The sequence below is a fragment of the Pogona vitticeps genome, chromosome 1 (assembly GCF_051106095.1).
Source record: "Pogona vitticeps strain Pit_001003342236 chromosome 1, PviZW2.1, whole genome shotgun sequence".
NCBI classification, from domain to species: domain Eukaryota; kingdom Metazoa; phylum Chordata; class Lepidosauria; order Squamata; family Agamidae; genus Pogona; species Pogona vitticeps.
This window is the reverse complement of record NC_135783.1, coordinates 265688314-265708414: the sequence shown is the minus strand read 5'-3', so window position 1 is coordinate 265708414 and position 20101 is coordinate 265688314. Positions and strand designations below refer to the sequence as shown.

General features: G+C 42.3%; 1 protein-coding gene and 1 non-coding gene across 6 annotated transcripts; both read left to right on the top strand.

Annotated features, from left to right (window-relative positions):
- Nucleotides 1-3384: 3384 nt before the first annotated feature.
- On the top strand, nt 3385-17035 carry EIF4G2 (eukaryotic translation initiation factor 4 gamma 2). 5 transcript variants are annotated; one of them, XM_078383935.1, is made up of 22 exons: nt 3422-3640; nt 5038-5145; nt 5826-5891; nt 6334-6459; nt 7636-7738; nt 8816-8947; nt 9036-9102; nt 9190-9341; nt 9993-10103; nt 10973-11056; nt 11144-11242; nt 11399-11540; nt 11630-11790; nt 12497-12610; nt 13156-13281; nt 13822-13926; nt 14029-14244; nt 14354-14612; nt 14741-14945; nt 15308-15519; nt 15883-16004; nt 16226-17035. In XM_078383935.1, exons 8-22 carry the CDS (start codon nt 9258-9260, stop codon nt 16289-16291), a joined length of 2106 nt encoding a protein of 701 aa, XP_078240061.1. In that variant the 5' UTR covers nt 3422-3640; nt 5038-5145; nt 5826-5891; nt 6334-6459; nt 7636-7738; nt 8816-8947; nt 9036-9102; nt 9190-9257; the 3' UTR covers nt 16292-17035. The 5 variants fall into 5 exon arrangements, with proteins under 5 accessions (XP_078240065.1, XP_078240061.1, XP_078240062.1 ...); XM_078383936.1 differs by having other exon boundaries at nt 3640-3664; XM_078383937.1 differs by lacking the exon at nt 3422-3640 and adding an exon at nt 3936-4076.
- LOC140703646 (small nucleolar RNA SNORD97) lies at nt 12650-12845 on the top strand. The gene has a single exon (XR_012082948.2). It is a non-coding gene; the product is annotated as a small nucleolar RNA SNORD97 (small nucleolar RNA).
- Nucleotides 17036-20101: the final 3066 nt, after the last annotated feature.

The window sequence follows — 20101 nt, the reverse complement described above, 5'->3', positions numbered from 1 at the left end:
TGGGTAATGTGGGCAGCATATTAATTAATTAATTAATTAATTAATTAATTAATTAATTAATTAATTAAATAAATAAATAAATAAATAAATAAATAAATAAATAAATAAAAACATCCAATATAAACTTAAAAGAAGATGGTTAATATGTTGTTAGTTCAGCTCAGTGATAGAGCATGGAATTTGTATGCAGACTGTCCTAAGTTCAGTCTCTAGCATCTGCTAGTAGGATGATGGATGAGGGGCTTGTGACTGAAAATCTGGAGAGCTACCAGACAGTGTAGGTGATACTGAGCTAGATAATCTAATCTTCTGGCCCAGTATAATGCAGGTGCCGAAGCATCTCATGACTTTTTTAATCCAGCAATCTTCCTGGAAAATGGCCCCATGCAGCTTCATAGTATGTCATAATAATACAAAGTGCAGGATACATTGAGAGATGTATGTCTAACTGTACCATAACTAGCAATCCATGCCTTCCTGCTTCTGTTGAACTGGGCCATGCACTGCCACTGTGTGTTACCTGCAGTATGTGCCAATGATTAGCTCAGAGGTCAGGGAACTTTTTTACCTTTTACCCCCTAAAAAATGTATATACGCCAACATTACCCCCATTGATGCGCCGCGACAGCAGCCGCACGGAAGACGCTCCTCCAGGCCTGGCCGGCCAGCATGGAGGTGCTGCCAAAGGAAGCCACGTGGCTGGGTGAGTGCTGCTGCCACCCAACAAGCTCCTCCAGGGACGGGGCATGGAGCGGCAGCCCAGTGCCAGGAAGTTGAGCCTGGCCCATGCCACCATCATGGCCATGCCCTTCCCCCTCCGCCGCAATCCACCTCTCCAGGCCCTGGAAGGAGAGGCTCCTCCTGGCTGGGGCGCTCCAGCCACTCACCCCGGCCTTGCCCTCCGCCATGGCCGGCCCCGCTGCCACCTCGACTGCCATCTGCTGCCAGCTGGGGCCCGTTGCCGGCCACCATCCGCTGTGGTTTGGTTGCAGCCGGGCTGGAGAAGGGGGGTGGGAAGGGGGCGATTGGGCTGCCAGGGACCCCCCTCCGGGCAGAACAGATGGAGGAGGAGGAGGGAAGGGGTTAGGGTCACATCCTCATTACCCCCAGGATTTTCATTTTTACCCCATTTGGGGTAATTTACCCCTGTTCCCTGACCACTGGATTAGCTCCTTATACTGTACATTAATCAACGCTTTAAAGGAGGGAGGAAGAATAATATAGCTAGATTATAACATTTAATTCATCCATACATATTTCTGTTATACTACAGTGGATAATGTTTGACTATAGGGTGCAAAGTGAATGTTTTAAGATCTAGCACAGGAGAAAGATTTTGAGTAGGTTTTGACCCATCGGTGCTGAGTCATATGCAAAACACTTTCTTGCTAGCTGTCCAACTCAATTCAATGCTGTCAGAATACATCCAAAGTGAACCATGTTCTAAGTACTGAGATGAGGAGGCTCAAAATGCAAGTAGCCATGCACTCCAAATTGGCTGGCTGTGTGGATGTAGTAATCACAGGATGAATGAAAAGGACAATGTCAACTTTCCTTTAGAGGGGAAAAAGTAGAAAGGCTGATCAAGGGACAGCCTCCTCCTTCCCAAGGGGTGGGAAGCTTCCAAGGCAGGCTTTCATATTTACTTCGAATGGAATAGTAATAGGGGTTCACTAGTTTCTCTATATTATTTACAATTATATAAACTGAGTATAAGGCGACAAGCACATTGTTCAAATGGGTAATATCAGTCCTTAGAGTAGCTTCTCCAGGAGCAAAAAAGTGTGTCCACAAAGCCCTTCCAAGTATCCTTCTTGCAACCAGTTGCAAATTTGCAGATTTCTCATTCCTTGGAGAACTGCATTCTAACTGCTAAACTATTTTTCAACAATTCTCAAATTAGTAAGTAGAGTATAGGTAACAGTTAGATGACCAGCCAAACTAGATTATCAAGCCTCACTCATGGAAACATCCTCCAATCATCAAAGCAGTGCCACTAGCTTTAAGAGCATAACCTGTCTTTGCCCTTTCTATGACCATAGCAATATATTTATCATTTTAACAGAGGAAGTTCTGGAATTGAACCGTTTTTTCCCAAAATACTTTTGGCAACTTTATATGTGAAACTTGTTTTCCAACTGCAGTTTCCTGACGACTTGTTGTAAATGTTTGAATACACAGCCTCTGCTGTTCCATGAATTGTACAAGTAGGATTTGGAAGTGATCACTGGTTAATTGTGATTAAAGTAGACAAACCCAGCTTATGTCTTTTTTTTTAGTCTACACTTAATGCATACTCTGTATTTTAGATAGAAGAAACCGTCAACATTCGGGGGGGGGGGAGGTAACAATATAAGCATGCCAATTTATTTGATTCCACCAGCAAACACTATCATTCAAAAGCATGTGAAACCAGGATGTACGTTTCATTTCCAAATACGTAGTTATTTAAAGTGGAAGGCGGATGTGTTATATACCCAGATACAGTACTATGGTTTCTGCATTCTTCCAGCAGTTTGGCTGGGAGCTCCAGTCGATGTGTTGCTTTCTGCTGAAATAAGTGTAAAAACGGTGCGTTGTGAGGCATGTTTTGTTACCACAGCTAGAAGCCTTGTTTTTTTCTAGAAAGCTTGTTCCTTCATCACGATCTGCTGAAAAAAAAATTAGATAACCACAGGCACCGGCGTGGGGGATGGGAACAAGGCTCGCGTTCAAATCAGAAAGGCTATAATCACTGCATTTCTTAAAAAAATATCCCTAGCCTTACTCCCTCCGGTTTGGGCAATCAGCATTGGCCGAGTGTAATTTCCAAAAAACTCCTCTCGACTACAGCAGGCCTATGGCCGGCTCGCCCCATACTGTATGCCCACCTCGACTTCCTAACGCTACACCTTCATCCTGAAAATTTGTCGGAACAAAGCCAAGGGACGGTTTTGCCCAAAAAGCACGTTCACGGCCATTTCTCATCGACTAGAAGCAAACAGAGGCACAAGCAACGACAACATGCCCGAGACAGAAGGAAGTCAATTCTTCCGTCAGACAGAAGAGAAGGCGGCTGGTATCGAATCACAGGGAGATGCCTCCCAGTTCCAGTCACTGGAGGAAACGCAGTGATGGGAAAGACATCTATAAGCTGTCCCAATTGACCTGCTGCGCCACTTGCGCAACCTACGCTACCAGGCCACTTTCTACGCAGACCAGAGGATGTGCCCGTCTTTGTGAATGCGGTGCTGCACTGCGGCGGTGCTGCCCGTCAACCAAGCTTTCCTCCTCCCCCAACTTAGGTCTGCGCCCACCCCTGTTCCTAATCGCGATTGGCTGTTCGTCCAAAGTCTCTAGCGGCGATTGGAAGCCGGCATCTCGAGGCGGGTTTGGCTGCCCGCTGTGTAATAAAGTTAGTGGAGCTGTCTCAGTACGCGTTAGAAGCCGCGGCGAGCTGGTCTGGTCTCTATGGAGGAGAGGAAGGGAAGCGCTCGGTGGACGCTGTGGTGACTCGGAGGCCCGTCCTGCCATTCACGTTCTCCCCCCCTCCCTACCCCAGCCCCGATCCCCGGCTCCCTCTCCCCCTCCCTTCTTTCGCCTCTCCCTAGCCCTCGCCGCCGCCGCCGCTCCTGGGGACGCTGATCAGGCTCTAGGGAAGGTGAGAGGGTCAGCCGCTGTTCGCGTAAGTGGCAGGACGTGAGGGTGGCGGCCCTACTTTTGCTCGCGGCCGGGAGCATTTTGGGCCAGGGGTGCGGATGGGCAGCTTGAGGGGAAAGGAGCCGCCGATACGCAAAATGGCCGCTAGTTAAAACGGCCGCCATCTTGTCCTCGGTGCTGCACTTTCGTTTGGAGACACAAAATGGCGGCGGCCGGGAGCCCGTTTGCTCAGAGCCGGCGTCTGGGAGGAGGGCGAGGTGGGCAGGCGGCCGCCTTTGTCTGAGCGCCGCGCTCGCTGGTGGCCAGACCCCAGGGCCCGCTCGAGGTGCTCTTGATGCCTTCCTTTTCCTGCCCAGGAAAGAGAGCAGAGTTCTGACGACTCGGAGCCGACAAGCCGCCGCCGCTTTCTGGGGAAAAGGATTTGTCCGCTCTTGAGGGTTTGTCTGGTTTTGAGGGGGAGTGGCCGTTGCTCCCGGTTCTGGCAGGCTCCCCGTATTCGGGGCTAATGGGGCTGCTTATCGCGGGTCGCGCTGAGAACAAAGGACCGGGGGCCTGGTGGCGCGGCTGAGCCTGGGAGCGGGCGGTGCCCGAAGGATGATGAGGGAGGAGGTCCTAGGCCAGGGTGGAGGATTATGCTTTGGGACAAGCCAGCGCCTGCTCGAGGATCGGATGTGTTGGGTGGGCCGTGGCTGTAGCCCTTTTGTTAGGCTGAAGCCATATTGGCTTCCTTTCCTTCTCCCGCCCCATATTCTTTTGTCCTACGTGTCGTGGAGAACTGAGAGACACGTGTGTGTGTGTGTGTGTGTGTGTGTGTGTGAGAGAGAGAGAGAGAGAGAGATGCGGCGTGGGATTGGAAAGGAGGGTTCTCACTCTTGCCTTTGTTTGCGAGTTAACGATTGAAATAGACGGACCGCGCAAAGAATCATCTACAAGATTTGGATGGCAAGTTTAAAGCTAGATTTCATACCAGGGGGACATATCTGATTGCCCCGATTTAATGGCTTCTTTTCCCTGATCATAGAGGGGCAGCATGTAGTGTAACTATTGCCCTTTATATTAGCGGTTACTTAGATGAAATTCTGCTTAAAGATTCAAAGATGTTTAGAAACAGGCACTCTAAAGAAATTTTCAGCACTGGATGTTGGTTTTTAAAGTAGGACATAAAATAAGTCCACTACTTTGCTTATACTAAACCCTTTTAAACTAATGTTATCTGCATAATATAGATGAGAAAGAAACTGCTGAAGCAGGCAGTTACATTATAGGAAATCAAAGAGAAGCAATAGAGTGAAACATTAGAATTGTTAGATACAGATTTTTCGCTGCAGGATTTTATTTTGGCTTGTGACACCTTTTTGGTTAAAAACGTAACACTACAAACTTTTGATTGCTTCCTAGGTTTTGTTTTTCCCTATCCTGTCAATTTATTATTCTTTTGAAGATTCTTCATTGTCAAGCCGCCAAAGTGGAGAGTGCGATTGCAGAAGGGGGTGCTTCTCGTTTCAGGTACATAAAGCTCAAATTTTAATGTTGAAGCAGAGGAAAAAATAACTTAGTTTAAAATTAAGACAACCATGCCACTATTGGTTTCTCAGAAGGAATTGGGAAGATCAGTAGTAAGGAAAAGGAAATGGTATGCAGCTTGTCAACAGGCTAGTTGTGTACTGTTGGAACTCCAGAATGAGTTGTGTTTTTAAGCGAATCAAAGTTCAGGACCCGTAGCAAACAGTACATGTGGGCAGAATAGATTACAGTGCTAAGCAGTCTGTATCAGTACACATCTTAACACGAAAGGGTCAAGCAAGTAGCACTGAGCACAAAGCTATTCAGCAAGATGTTGATTGCTTGCATTGATTCAAGTACTGAATGCACTCACAAGATTGGATTCTCAATCTAGTTACACATGTATAAGTAACTTTCTTGAAGTCCCTATATACATATTTATGAGGAGCAAACTTCAGAAAGGATATTTGCCTGTCAAAGTTAATGTGACTTACATACAAGGGAAAAAGAACCAACTATCTTGCCTGCCAGTTTTAGCTATTTTGCTGCTGGTGGTTTTACTTTGCTCAGTTGGCAGGTAGCTGTGGTTGATTACAAATCAGTGTTTCCTAATATTACACAGGTGTAAGCTTTCTGCAGAAAACATGTACCAATTGAGTAAGTTTAATTTGTTTTCCTAACAGTGCTTCTTCGGGCGGAGGAGGAGGTAGGGGTGCACCTCAGCACTATCCCAAGACTGCCGGCAACAGGTATAGCTGCTTACAATTTGAAATACTGTTCTGCCTCTGGCTACATGAAATGAATATGAAACTATTAGTAATGTGTGTGGCAAGCATATGCTTTAATTTGCAAAGATATTACAGTTGGATAAGAAATTAGGGATAAATTGAATGCTTCTGCGAAACTAGTCAGTGGTAGTAAATGCCAGGTAGACACATCCAAGAAACCACTTAGAAGATACTCTGCTTTTGTTGATGGGGAGGTTATACTGAGATATAGGAGAGATTCATATTGCTGAAAGGTGTGGGTATATTGTTTTTTAAAAATAAAGTGGCTGAGGTATGTTGGTCTTCCTGCAGACTGGGTGACAAGAATGTGTGTGTTTGTTTTTTGTCGTGCATGAAGGGCTTTAATTTATATGGAAGTATGTTATAGGTTCTAATTTCATAATGTTTTGTTTCCCAAATAAAGCGAGTTCCTGGGGAAAACCCCAGGGCAAAACGCTCAGAAATGGATTCCTTCACGAAGCACTAGACGAGATGACGACTCCGCAAATGACAAAGAACGACATGATGCAATCTTCAGGAAAGTGAGAGGGTGAGTTATGGGATATAAGATGTCTATATTAAGCCAAGTTTAAGTTAGAATGGAAACACACAGCCAGAAATTGGCTAGTTAAATTGAGATACGATGGCCCAAATGTCCTGTTTAGCTATGCTGATGAAACGAGGTGTATGTTTTGCAGGCAAATCCACAAGAGTTAAATTACTGTAGACATGATGTGTTACATACTGAATTGTGTGACTCTGCTTGCAACTGAAAATTACTTTTTCAAGTGGGACAGTTTGCCTCTGAATGTTACTCCCATCTGCATACTTGTGCAGGAGGATTTCAACCCAGTGTGAAATGTATGTCCCTGCAGGATATTCCCCTCTTACGTTGCTAGAATAGAGTGAGCCCTCTCCCACAGTCTGTAAGCCTTGATTGCCTGCTCACTTCCTGACTACAAGTAATGCATGGCTAGTTTTGGCTTTATGGGTTTACACTGGTTCTACATTCTCCTTGGTTCTTCCTTTGACTTTCATATCTATGCTACTTCTTGTTTATACTGTATGCCATTGCCTACTGCATTCATCTATTTTTTTGGTCACCCTAGGATTTGACTTGGTTATTCTATACTTCCTTTCTCTTCATTCTGCAGTAGTATAGGTTTCTCTTGGTTATAGGTTTCTCTTGGTTTGAAATGCTGTGAGACCTCTCAGATTTCTCTTTTTAATCCCTTTTGGGTTCACCTCTCTGCTTTATTCTCTTCCACAGTGATTCTATGCCTGGCCTTTCTTACAGACCCTCTTTCTCTCCACTTACAGTTTGTCAGCAGTATCCTACTTCACCATCACTCTTCCTTGTGTCTCCTCAGCATTGCCTTGTATAAGTTTTGAAACTGCTAGATAGATCTTCCATTTTCTTTACAGAAGCTGGACTGCAGTTTTAGTGCACCAGTCAGTGCTATATCAGCCATTTGGTTCAGACTTTGTGTCCATATTTTCAGTATACAGAGTAGACTTGTGTCTAGATGGGCGGGGCATAAATTTAATGAATAAATATATTATTGATATAAATTTGGATATACTTGTAACTTTTCCTAAGAGAAAAGCTACATACTGGGGAGAGTCGTTAGTGGCTGCACATACATTTTATGTAAGAACAAATCATGCAAGAAAAAGATACTGGGAAATAAAGTTCATAATTTCTTTTTCTTTTTGTTTCTTTTAGCATATTAAATAAGCTTACTCCTGAAAAGTTTGACAAGCTATGCCTTGAGCTCCTCAATGTGGGTGTAGAGTCTAAGCTCATCCTAAAGGGGATCATACTGCTGGTAAGGGCAAATACACCTATCGGATAAATAGTAATTTAGATAAGAATGAAAATTCTGCATCATAGGAGGGTGTAATAGTATGTATGTTAGAAATTATCATTTTTAAGCACCTACTATAATAAGTGCTGGGGTATGCTGCAGGGATTATTGTAGTACTGCATCAGAATGTACTCACATTGGCTAAGCCAAGACATTGCAGTGGTTCAGCTGCATTGTAGCACCTACTGTTACCCAGACAAGCACTAATAAGATATCAGATTTAGGGCTAGGTGGGTTTAATTCACAATTGGAGCTGCAATTAATTCTTAGGAAAAAATATATAGAATCATTGTGGTGGATGTTCATGGTTTCTTAGCTAAAAAGTTTAGGTGCAATTTGACTCCTGGGTTTCTTGTCAGTGATTGCTTGGTATAGTCCTTTTTCTAATGACCATCAAGCCTTGGTGCCATTTTAGAACTTTCATGATGCAGTGCTGGCAAGAGGAGGAGCACAACTAGGAATGTTACATAGGCCACATCCTGATGGCATTACTGGTGGCACACAAGCCTCTCATTAACAGAGAAGCAGTAGGACAGCTGTGACAAATGTTGGGCACTGCTAAATCGGTCTTGGAACCAACAAGATAAAAGCTGGTTCTCTTTTCTTTAATCGGCACTGGATCCTAGGAAAGTATGATTATTTAGTCTGTGCTTAAATCATGCCAATGGAAGCTACTCTAGACTAGCCATTCTCAATCTTTTTTTTTTAGCCACAGCGATAAACGCAATATGAAAGAAATATAGGCCAAATCAGGATTGTATAAATCACATAATGAGCCTTACAAGGTGTTGTGTGAAGAATTGTTTCCAATTTGTGGCCCTCTTCAAATGTGCCAGGGCCTCCCGGAGGGGCCTCATTGAGAATGACTGGTCTAAACTGTTAAAATTCAGTGGATAGTTTGGGCTTGTGCACAATTTTTTTTTCAAATTTGGAAATTCAAAAACCTGCTGGCCCTTTGGATATAAAGCTGTGAATACTTCATTTGCTAGGTTCGTATTCTGGTTTTTCCAAACAAGTCATGAAGGTTCTCTTCTTTAGATTGTAGACAAAGCCCTTGAAGAGCCAAAATATAGCTCGCTATATGCTCAACTATGTCTGCGACTGGCAGAAGATGCACCCAACTTTGATGGCCCATCAGCAGAGAGTCATCCAGGACAGAAGCAAAGCACAGTGAGTGCAAATGTTTTTCAAGATGAGACTTACAAGGCTTGGTACTGTGGAATAACAAGGTATTAAATGATTGCTTGTTTACTCCTAGACATTCAGACGCCTCTTAATTTCTAAACTTCAGGATGAATTTGAAAACCGCACCAGAAATGTTGATAGTAAGACTTCATTTTTCTTGATACAATCCTTGTTTTAATTTGTGTCTGTTGTAGAAACAGAGCAACATTTTTCTCTGTTTCTTTTAGTCTATGATAAGCATGACGGCCCCCTCCTCCCCGAGGAGGAGGAACAGAGAGCCATTGCTAAGATCAAGATGCTGGGAAACATCAAATTCATTGGAGAACTTGGCAAGCTTGATCTTATTCATGAATCTATCCTTCATAAGTGCATCAAAACAGTAAGTGTTATTTTCTGTCTTCGTGTACACTGATCAGTTGGGAATAACTGGCAAGATCTCAGTTAAAAGGGAAAGAATAACTTATGACAAAATCTGATGAATGCAAAATGTATATGCTTTCACAAAGAGAGATTTCTTCAAGCAGAAGTTTTCAGAATTAGTACTTTTAGAGAACCCATTCCAGAATCGCATGTTGAGAAAATGGTTCATTTCTCCCATGGAAAAAAAAAATTATTGAATGAAGTAGAAATTTCTGGATTACATTATGAGATGCACACTGAATTTATGAAAAGCAGTGACCTAGACTCCTGATTCTCACTGTAATGAATTAAACATAGTACAGAATACACTCTCCCATAACTGGATCTCGAGTGAAACTTTTTAATATAGACTTAAGTGTTTTTTAAGGGAGCTTGTGAGGCTGTTGCCATATTTTCTGAGAAATCTTTCAAGAGATAGAAGTCTGAGAATGTATTTTGAAAGGGAAGCGCAACTATCAAGGTTATCATGAGGATGCCTTGGAGTATTACGTTGTAAACTAGTTAATTTTACAAATGACTTATAATGGAGATAGTGGGATCCTATATGGAAGATTGTGAAAAGCAGCAAAGTGGTGTTAATAAATGTGTTTCTTGGTTTCAAAACTTTCAGCTTTTGGAAAAGAAGAAGAGAGTCCAACTTAAGGATATGGGAGAGGATTTGGAGTGCCTCTGTCAGATAATGAGGACAGTAGGACCTAGACTAGACCATGCAAAAGCCAAGGTAAACATTGCCAGAACTTCACAGATCTGCTTGGTAGCCATAGTTTAATTCAGACCAATCAAGTAGAAAATGTTTGAGACGTGTGTGGGTGTTTTAATATTAATTCAAGAGACTAAGCTGTATTTTTGAACAGTATTTTTAGTACAGTGGTGCCTCACATAACGAGCACACCATATAACAACGAATCTGCATAGCGATCCCTTTTCCGGGATCGCTAATGCGGAGGCATAGCGTCGGTCCCTATGGAAAAAACTCGCTTACCGAAGACAGGCGCCAGGAAGGAGCCGCCGCGAGAGTGATGCGGGGCCGCGCTAGCCAGGGAGAAACGCAGGCGGGCAGGCAGATGGAGGGAGGGAAACGGCACTCGCCCGCCACCCCCGCTTTCCCTCTTCGTCCTCGTCCTTCTCCTGATGCCCCCGGGGAGGAAGGCAGGCAGGCGAAGGGAGGAAAGCCCGCGCGCTCGCACGTCCTCCCCCCCACTTTCCCTCTTCTCTTCCTACTGCCCCCCCAAGCCTCCCACGATCAGCTGTTCAGCGGTTCTAAAATGGCCGCCGGACGCCCGAAATGGCCGTGCGCAGCGTTTTCACGCCCTCCCCTCACTTACCAAGGGTGCGAAAATGGCTGCTGCTATGGAGGAAACTTCGCTGAACGGTAAGTTTAGGGCCCATTGGAACACATTAAACGATGTTTAATGCGTTCCAATGGGCTTTTACATTTCGTTTAGGGACGATTTCACATAGCCAGGGTTAATCTGGAATGGATTAACCTCGATGTACGGGGCACCACTGTAGTAGTATTCAAGACTTGGATGTTTCTAATGTTAACGTGTCGTCAGCCTAGCAGAACGTAAAAATTTTATTTCTCAACAGTCCTTGATGGATCAGTACTTTGCCCGTATGCGCACCTTGATGATGAGTAAGGAATTGCCGGCAAGGATTCGTTTCCTGCTGCAGGTAAGAGCCTACATTTCTTTATCTTAGGAGGTCAGGTGTATTGGCATCTGTATCTGAATTTAATGCTATGCCATTTCATAATTAAAGGACACTGTGGAGTTGAGAGAACACAACTGGGTTCCTCGCAAAGCTTTTCTTGACAATGGACCAAAGACTATCAATCAAATCCGTCAAGATGCAGTGAAAGTGAGTATTCAGATAAATAAATATTTGGCTATAACAGTGATACTGCATCTTTAGTAAAGAGAATGTCATTGAGATTTATTTCTACAGTTAATGTTAACATTAAGATATTTGCCAGAATTACAATAAAACTTCGTTTCTGCATCTTTTATTTTGAAGGATCTGGGAGTTTTTATTCCTCCACCTATGTCTCAAGGGATGAGAAGTGACTTCTTTCTGGAGGGACCGTTTATGCCGCCCAGGATAAAACTTGACAGGGATCCACTTGGAGGACTTGCTGATATGTTTGGACAAATGCCTGGTAATATTACAGTTGTGGGTCTCACAGTATGTTGTTTAGCACCTTGAATATTGTAAGATACTCTAAGATATCATTGTTTTCAAAAACAGGTAGCGGAATTGGTACTGGTCCAGGAGTTATTCAAGATAGATTTTCACCCACCATGGGGCGACATCGGTCAAATCAACTTTTCAATGGCCATGGGGGACACCTTATGGCTCCTCCTCAATCCCAGTTTGGAGAACTAGGCAAATCTTTCTTGAAAAATCCGGTAAGTGACCTTAGATATGTTAATTTCACTCCTTAAAATTCCTTTGTGTGGGGGAATAAGAGAAATAAATTATTGTAAGTAATTGACACTAAATAAGCAGCAAAATAGGGACGTGGTGGCGCTGCAGGCTAAACCGCAGAAGCCTCTGTGCTGCAAGGTCAGAAGACCAGCAATTGTAAGATTGAATCCACGCAATGGAGTGAGCTCCCGCTGCTTGTCCCAGTTCCTGCCAACCTAGCAGTTTGAAAGCATGTAAATGCGAGTAGATAGGTCAGTGTTCCGTGTCTAGTTGTGCTGGCCACGTGACTACGGAAACTTTTTGGACAAATGCTGGCTCTATGGCTTGGAAACGGGGATGAGCACTGCGCCCTAGAATTGGACACGACTGGATTATATGTCAAGGGTAACCTTTACCTAAGCAGCAGAAAACAGGTGATCCTTTCATAGAGTCAGGTTAGATGTCATTTCTACCCTGATTTTGCCTAGGTGAACTAGAGCAAGCCTTTGTAAGATAAATGATTTCTGAAGTTGCTACTTACCATATGTTAAATTATACTGCCTTTTCATAATCTCTTGATAGCAGTGGTTAATATGAAGCTCAATGAGAGTTGTGATATGAGAACTTCTGAAGTGCGTTAGATATTATTAAAAAGGAAGTATTGCAGTGTAGTAGTCTTGACTTCCTTTTCACTCTTCTTGAAAACAGGGGCAAAGTCAGCTATACCATAATCAGAATCAGGGACTTCTATCCCAGCAACAAGGACAGTCCAAGGATATGCCACCTCGGTTTTCTAAGAAAGGACAGCTTAATGCAGATGAGGTACATGCTTATGTTTAAACGGGTTTGATTCTAAACTGAATGCCCGATGATTATAACAAGACGCGTTATTACGAGGACCAATGCTGGAACTTCCATTTCTCTCTTCCCTCACCTCTTGGTTCTTTTTCTCCAACACTCTTCTTATCTTTCTATTTTCCTCTTTCTTCCTCCTACCTTACCTCTGCCTTTGGAATATCCAGTGTCCTGTGAGCAAGATTATGAGATATGAGGGCAGTCTCTTCATAAACAAGGAACAGTCGAAAGACAGTTTCAATTCCTGTTTGGCAGTATAAAGAGTTACAATTAGATGGCATTGTTCTCACAGCTAGTTCCCCTATTTAATCATGCTGTTCCTTATTAAGCATTTATTGTAAGCATTTGTATCCCACTTGCCAGCTTGGAAGTCTTCTACAGTGAGCTGCAGTTTAATGAGCATACAAGCTTGCAATTGAATCATTAATATCTGTAGAATAAATATCACTCCCACTTTGGCTAGATAAAACAGACCTTCTAAGGAATCTTCATCTTTTTAACTCCTTCCACAGATCAGCCTGAGGCCTGCTCAATCTTTCCTAATAAACAAAAATCAAGTGCCAAAGCTTCAGCCCCAGATAACTATGATCCCTCCCAGTGCACAGCCACCACGTACTCAGACACCACCTTTGGGACAGGTAAATGTTAACTAACTGTTGTAATTAAAAGCTCCCAGTGGGTTACAGTAATAGTTCTAAATTGTGTCTGGAATTGCAAGAAATGCATGGGTAAGGCAGGAATCGACATGTTGTTCTGCAGTGTAACCTTTCCTGTGGTGATAGAATTGGGAGTTTTGTCTCCTGTATCAATTTAAGATTTTGCAGCAAAGTCTTTAGTAGGTAATTTCTGTTTAAAAGATTTCAGAAGACCAAGCACTGGTATTAGGACCTTGGATGTTGACATATATGTTTGTTTGGGAGCAAGTCTCAGTAGATTTAGCAAGATTTCCTTCTTAGTAGTGTGTATAGCTGAGTAGTTAATCTTGAATGGAAAAATGCTGGCCTTAAAATACTGTTGTGGAACATTTGTTCTTGCTGTGGGGTGCTCCTGGAGTATCCCCAGCCTTCTTAGCAGTTTGCTAAAGTATACATGGCAGCACAGAAACGGCTAGCATCAAGTTACTCTGTTATATTTTATTGCCGATTTTGTCACTTGCTAACAAACATTTATTCTTCAAGCCACCTCAGCTTGGTCTGAAGACAAATCCTCCACTTATCCAGGAGAAACCTGCAAAGATAAGTAAAAAGCCACCACCTTCTAAAGAAGAGCTGCTCAAGTTAACAGTAAGTTCCTTAATCACTCTTAGAAATGTAAACTGTAATAGCTTGACAGAATATTGGGAAAAGTAGATTCTTTTTCGTTTTCTGTTTTTCCTCCTGTTTTAGGAAACTGTTGTGACCGAGTATCTGAATAGTGGAAATGCCAACGATGCTGTTAACAGTGTGAGAGAAATGAGGGCGCCAAAACACTTTCTTCCTGAGATGCTAAGTAAAATAATACTTCAGTCACTAGATCGATCAGATGAAGATAAAGAAAAAGCAAGTGCACTGATCAATTTACTTAAGCAGGAAGGGATAGCCACTAGTGAAAACTTCATGCAGGTATTAACATACAGAACTATAATCATAGATTTTTTTGGCTTACATTGTCCAGTTGTCTAAATGATGTATGAATATGTATACTAAAAATGCACATGCTGTTGTTTTGCAGGCATTCCTAAATGTGTTGGACCAGTGTCCTAAACTGGAAGTGGACATCCCTCTGGTAAAATCCTATCTAGCACAGTTTGCAGCCCGTGCCATAATTTCAGAACTAGTGAGCATCTCGGAACTAGCTCAGCCATTGGAAAGTGGCACCCATTTCCCCCTCTTCTTGCTTTGCCTTCAGCAGTTAGCGAAGCTGCAGGACCGTGAATGGCTAACTGAACTCTTCCAACAGAGTAAAGTCAATATGCAGAAGATGCTGCCAGGTAAGTGATCAAAAGAAAAAGATTATAGTATATAAAAGGTTTGAAAATAATGGTAAATGACCTGAGCCTCTCTCCCCAAGTACTGCAACAGTAGCTAAATTGACAAGCTGCTGGTTGTATTTTTACAGAGATTGACCAGAATAAAGATCGTATGCTGGAGATTTTGGAAGGAAAAGGTCTTAGCTTCTTGTTTCCACTTCTAAAATTGGAGAAGGAGTTGTTAAAGCAAATCAAATTGGACCCATCCCCTCAAGCAATCTATAAATGGATTAAAGACAATATTTCACCAAAACTTCATGTAGATAAGGGATTTGTTAATATTTTGATGACCAGGTGAGAAAAACAAGTTACTTGAATTGGTTTTAAGTAATGTAAATGAACTATATTGGCTTTGCATATGAAAGATTAATTAACATCAGAGTTACCAAGTTTCCCTTATGCTAACATTCCTACATATGCAAAGGAATCTTCATTGTTTGACCTGAGGAAGGTGTGACCCTCCATATGCACTTTTCATCAACCTCAGCTACCATAACAAGTTGTTGATTGAAGTTTCAGTCTCAGCATCTGGAGAGCCATACCTTCCTTGTCTGTGGCTTGGAATTTACTTGTTTCCTCTTTAATGGGGATGGATATGTTGCAGATGCTATTGAGGAAAGCCTATGCTGTTGTCTGAATTCCAACTCTTCTTTCAGTTTCTTGCAGTATATTTCCAGTGAAGTAAATCCACCTAATGATGAACCAGATTCTTCATCTGCTCCTACTAAAGAGCAGTTAGAGCAAGAAAAACAGCTGCTTCTTTCCTTTAAGCCGGTAATGCAGAAGTTCCTTCATGACCATGTTGATCTACAAGTGAGTGCCCTGTATGCGCTCCAAGTGCACTGCTATAACAACAGCTTTCCAAAAGGTAGGAATAAAATCAAATCCCATCTTTTGCTTCTCTATGCAATTCTTTGTCATAAGGAGATTGAAGAAGGGTTCTGCCAAAGAGGTGGAAACTGGTTGTCTTATAATAGGAGAGGGAAAAAGTTCTTTGGTGAAAGTTAGACTCACATATATTGCAGTTGTACATAGACTAAAGACTTAAGAATTGGTGCCATTAATGTATTCTATGCAAATAATTCCAAATGATGTATGGAGGGTTGTCTATGTTCCAGAGACACCTAGAATAATATGACTACTTCTGTTTAATGGCAGTTTGAATTACATAAACATATGAAAACCAAAAAATATTTCCACTTAAAATAGAAATGTTTTTGCTTTGTTTCAGGCATGTTATTGCGCTTCTTTGTTCATTTCTATGATATGGAAATCATTGAAGAAGAAGCTTTTCTCGCATGGAAAGAAGATATTACACAAGAGTTTCCAGGGAAGGGCAAAGCATTGTTCCAGGTGAATTGTCTCCTTGCAATCTCTCACATGTAGTAGTAGCAAGTTAAATAAGGCATTGGAATATATCGGAAACAATTCAAAGTGAGCAAAAGATTTAAATAATTGCATTAATTGTATAGTGTGCGGTGGCTTGATTCATGTGGGGATATTCTGCAGATGCACTGGGAAGTGTGGCAATTCTTCCTCATCTGACTGTTAACATTGATTTGGCCTTCTTGCAGGTAAACCAGTGGTTGACCTGGCTGGAAACTGCCGAGGAAGAAGAATCTGAAGAAGAAGCTGACTAAACCAGCCAAAGCCTTAAATTGTGCAAACATACTGTTGCTATGATGTAACTGCATTTGACCTAACCACTGCGAAAACTCATTCCGCTGTAATGTTTTCACAATATTTAAAGCAGCAGTAGGTCAGTAGGACTTGCTTCTGCATAAGGGTTTTTGTAGTATGTCTTAATCATAGTCTACCATAAAAAATATTTTAGAGTATCTTTAATGTTTAGATAACAGTGTATTAGCAGCATGCAATAATTACATCATAAGTTCAGAAGCAGTCTGTGTAAGGATCTTCTTTGATGCCAGTTACCATAGGCTGTTCGTTAGAAATCTGAATAGCAACACTGAATACTGTAGAAATGCACTTTGCTCAGTGTAATACTTGAGTTGTTGCAATATTGATTATCCATTTGGTTGTTACAGAGAATCCTTAACTGTAATCGATGGTGGTTGCCGTAATAGTATATTGCCTGTATTTCTACCTCTAGTAATGGGCTTTATGTGCTAGATTTTAATATCTTTGAGCCTGGGCAAGTGCACAAGTCTTTTAAAAAAACATGGTTTACTTGCACAAAAATGATCAGTTGGAAGAGGTGGATTAATGCCCTTGGAAGTGGTCTTTGGGTGTGAAACAAAATGGTGAGAAGCTGAATTGGTCCCTATTATAGTATTGAAATTAAGTCTACTTAATTTATCAAGACATGTTCATGCCCTGATTTTATATACTTGTATCTATCAATAAACATTGTGATACTTGAATGTCTGTCGAGATGGCTGCTCTTTAATTATTTATGTACTGTAGAACAGTGGTCCCCAACTTTTTTTACTCCATGGACCCAGTTGAGAAAGGTGGGGCACCCCCTGTGCTCACGCACATGTGCGAAGGAGCGGGGACACTTGTGCACACTCATGAAGGGGTGGGCTGCTCATGTGCAGGGACTGGGGAACAGGAGTGCAAGGGGGGGGAGAGATCTGTCTTCACAGTCCAGTCCATCCGAGGCCACGGACCGGCACTGGACCGGGGGTTGGGGGACCCCTGCAGTAGAAGATTGATACTGAAGCTGAAAGGTTTTAGATGTTCTTCCTTTCCCAGTCATTCTTGTCTGACAGACACGTTTTCTGGTAAGAGCACTGTGCTGTAACTTTCCAGCTGTGAAAGACAAACTAACACAGTGCAGTTGAACACACTTAAGAAGTAGATGTACTGTCTGAAAGCAAGATGGATACTCTGTGCTTATATTCATCTGTTGGTAGACTACAGTTCCCAGCATCTCAACGTTAGGTATGCTGGCTAGAAATTATGGGTGTTGTAATCAAATATCTGGAGGGGGCTACACGTTCCCCTCCCCTGCTCTAGAGCCTGCCTGGTCGTGGAAGTTGTCATCTGAAATAGAAACTTCAGAGTAACAATATTAAGACAGTATTTTAATTAAGCTTTATATTCCTTCAGATCAGATGCTAGGAATTTTACAGTGAGTGTAGCACTAGTACAAAAACTGGTGGCACTTAAAGCTCCACCATACAACACCATTATAGAAATCACATTTGTGGTTGTTCCATCACCAAAAAAAGGGGGGGGGGGGGAGAACTACAGGTAAAACAGTAAATATTCCTTACCTGTTCTAAATCAAGCAAAAGATTGGGGGGGGGGGACGACTGTAATGACAATTGCTGAAATAGAGACATAATGCAGAAGCTACTGTAATATAGAATTCAGATTTGCTTGTGAAGCTGAGAGTAGGCTATGGTAGAACAGATAAAAGGGAACAGTGTTTGAATTTGCTGCTGCATAATGAAGTGACATTCACTAGCTTAAGTAGTCTTTTAAAAACGAAATCCATGAGTTATATCTATACCTAGCCAATTATGGGCAGGCAGTAGATCTTCCAAGTGCTGGCTTTTGGAGCCAAATGAGAGATTATTGAATCCATTTTATACTGGAGTGTTCTAGCATAAAATGGTAGAAGCTCTTGATAGAAACAAATTGGACTACACAGACAGTAAAACAGAATATGTTTTAGTCTAATGCAATGTTTTTCAAACTTCCGGAGATGTTCTTGAACTGCAACTCCCATAAATCCTGGTCAGCACAGCAAGTGAATGCTTCTGGGAATTGCAGTCCAAGAACATCTGGGGACCCTAGATTGAGAACCACTGCTCTAACACACCCACTAGTTCCTCACAATAAATCAAGTTGGGTGCATTTGCAAAGATTTCCTAAATGCAAATAAGAAACATGAGGCCACCATTTTGTTGCTAATAACTATTTGGCTCCAAGGTAATGATAAAAACTAGAACTAAGGCATTGTGGGTCGTAATACAAAAATACAAAAAAGGGGCAAGCGGTGACTGGATGTCTCATTTCTTGTGTTGCATATAACTTTCTAGAGACTTCCAGGAACAACAAAACCTGGAGGTGGGGAAAAGTTGGGGAAGATCAGGGAGTTCAGAAAAGAACTTGGAGCAGTAAAAGTTCATAATACAGGAACAGAGTACAGTAGTAGCTTGATAAATCAGCCTATTAGTCCATCTAACCTGTAATTGACTGATTGCAGTTCAGGATTTGGGACAATGTTTTTTCTAAGGTCTACCTAGAGAGCCTTGCTTTTCTTTTTATTACGTGCCATCAGGTCAAGTATGACAACACTTTCCATGGTTTTCTAGGTGAAGAATGCACAGAAGTGGTTTACCATTCCCTTCTTCAGGGTCCATGCTGGGACTGCAGCATACCCAAAGCAACACAAGCTGACTCCTCTGGGATGCACAGTAGGGAATTGAACTTCCACCTCTGGCTCTGCAATCAGATACATAACTCACTGAGCTATCACACCATGATCTCCCAAATGCTAATAAAATCTAGAGCTGCTTAATTTATCAAATCAGATGTGATCATGTGTATGCAACGTAGTTTGTTCTTTTAAAAAAAAACAACCAGGGTGTAGCCATTAACAGCTGCAACATTCCACCATTTTGGAGCTTGGGGAACCATGGAAAGCCCCTTAATACATGTTTAAAGTGTGAGTGGGGTCTAATCCATTCCAGTGCTGAAAGTGGTATCCTGAGAGCTCACTGATTTGATTGTGGGCAGTAACAGTGTCAGGTCCAGGTTTCAAGAGGACCTGGAACAAATGATCTTCACACAGTCTTCGTTGCCATGGTCCAGTCATTTGGCCTGTCTCCTTATGCCCAATTCCTAATACAGTACAGTGGTGCCTTGCTAGCCAGTTACCCCTTTTGACGACAAAATCGCTTTGCGATGGGTTTATATGGGTTTTTTTCACTTGACGAATAGTTCCCTGCTTCCGGAACCGTTTCTTCACTAGACAACGATTGGAAACAGCTGATCGGCGGGTGGCAAAATGGCTATGAAGATCCTATGGAGGATCTTCGCTGCACGATCAGGTATTTCCCCCATTGGAACACATTGACCGGTTTTCAATGCATTTCAATGGGTTTTTATTATTATTTATTATTATTATTTTCTCGTTTGACGACGATTTCGCTGTACAACGATTTTGCTGGAACAGATTATCATCGTCAAGCGGGACACCACTGTAATGCCCACAGAGATCGCACAAGGCAAAAGAATGCACTGGGGCCTGTTCATTCTCCTCCTCCTCACTGCTCACATGCTCGAACGGGCAGGTGAAACAATGAGACAACAAAGAAAAACAGGGTCAGGGGGGCTTGGGAATTGGCCCGACAGCACCAACCCTTGGGATCAGTCTTGTGCCAATGTTATTGGAAATATTTTAAGCACATCTATATAAAATAGTTGCAGAAACACTTGTGCTAACATTTATTTACAAAGTGTTCTTACCACTA

What these genes read in the sequence shown, in the direction of transcription:
- EIF4G2 (XM_078383935.1), top strand. Translation starts at nt 9,258, where the DNA reads ATGCTGGGAAACATCAAATTCATTGGAGAACTTGGCAAGCTTGATCTT. An exon ending in TCCGTCAAGATGCAGTGAAA is followed by an intron (nt 11,243 to 11,398) that starts GTGAGTATTCAG and finishes TTTATTTTGAAG; the next exon opens with GATCTGGGAGTTTTTATTCC. An exon ending in GACAGCTTAATGCAGATGAG is followed by an intron (nt 12,611 to 13,155) that starts GTACATGCTTAT and finishes CTCCTTCCACAG; the next exon opens with ATCAGCCTGAGGCCTGCTCA.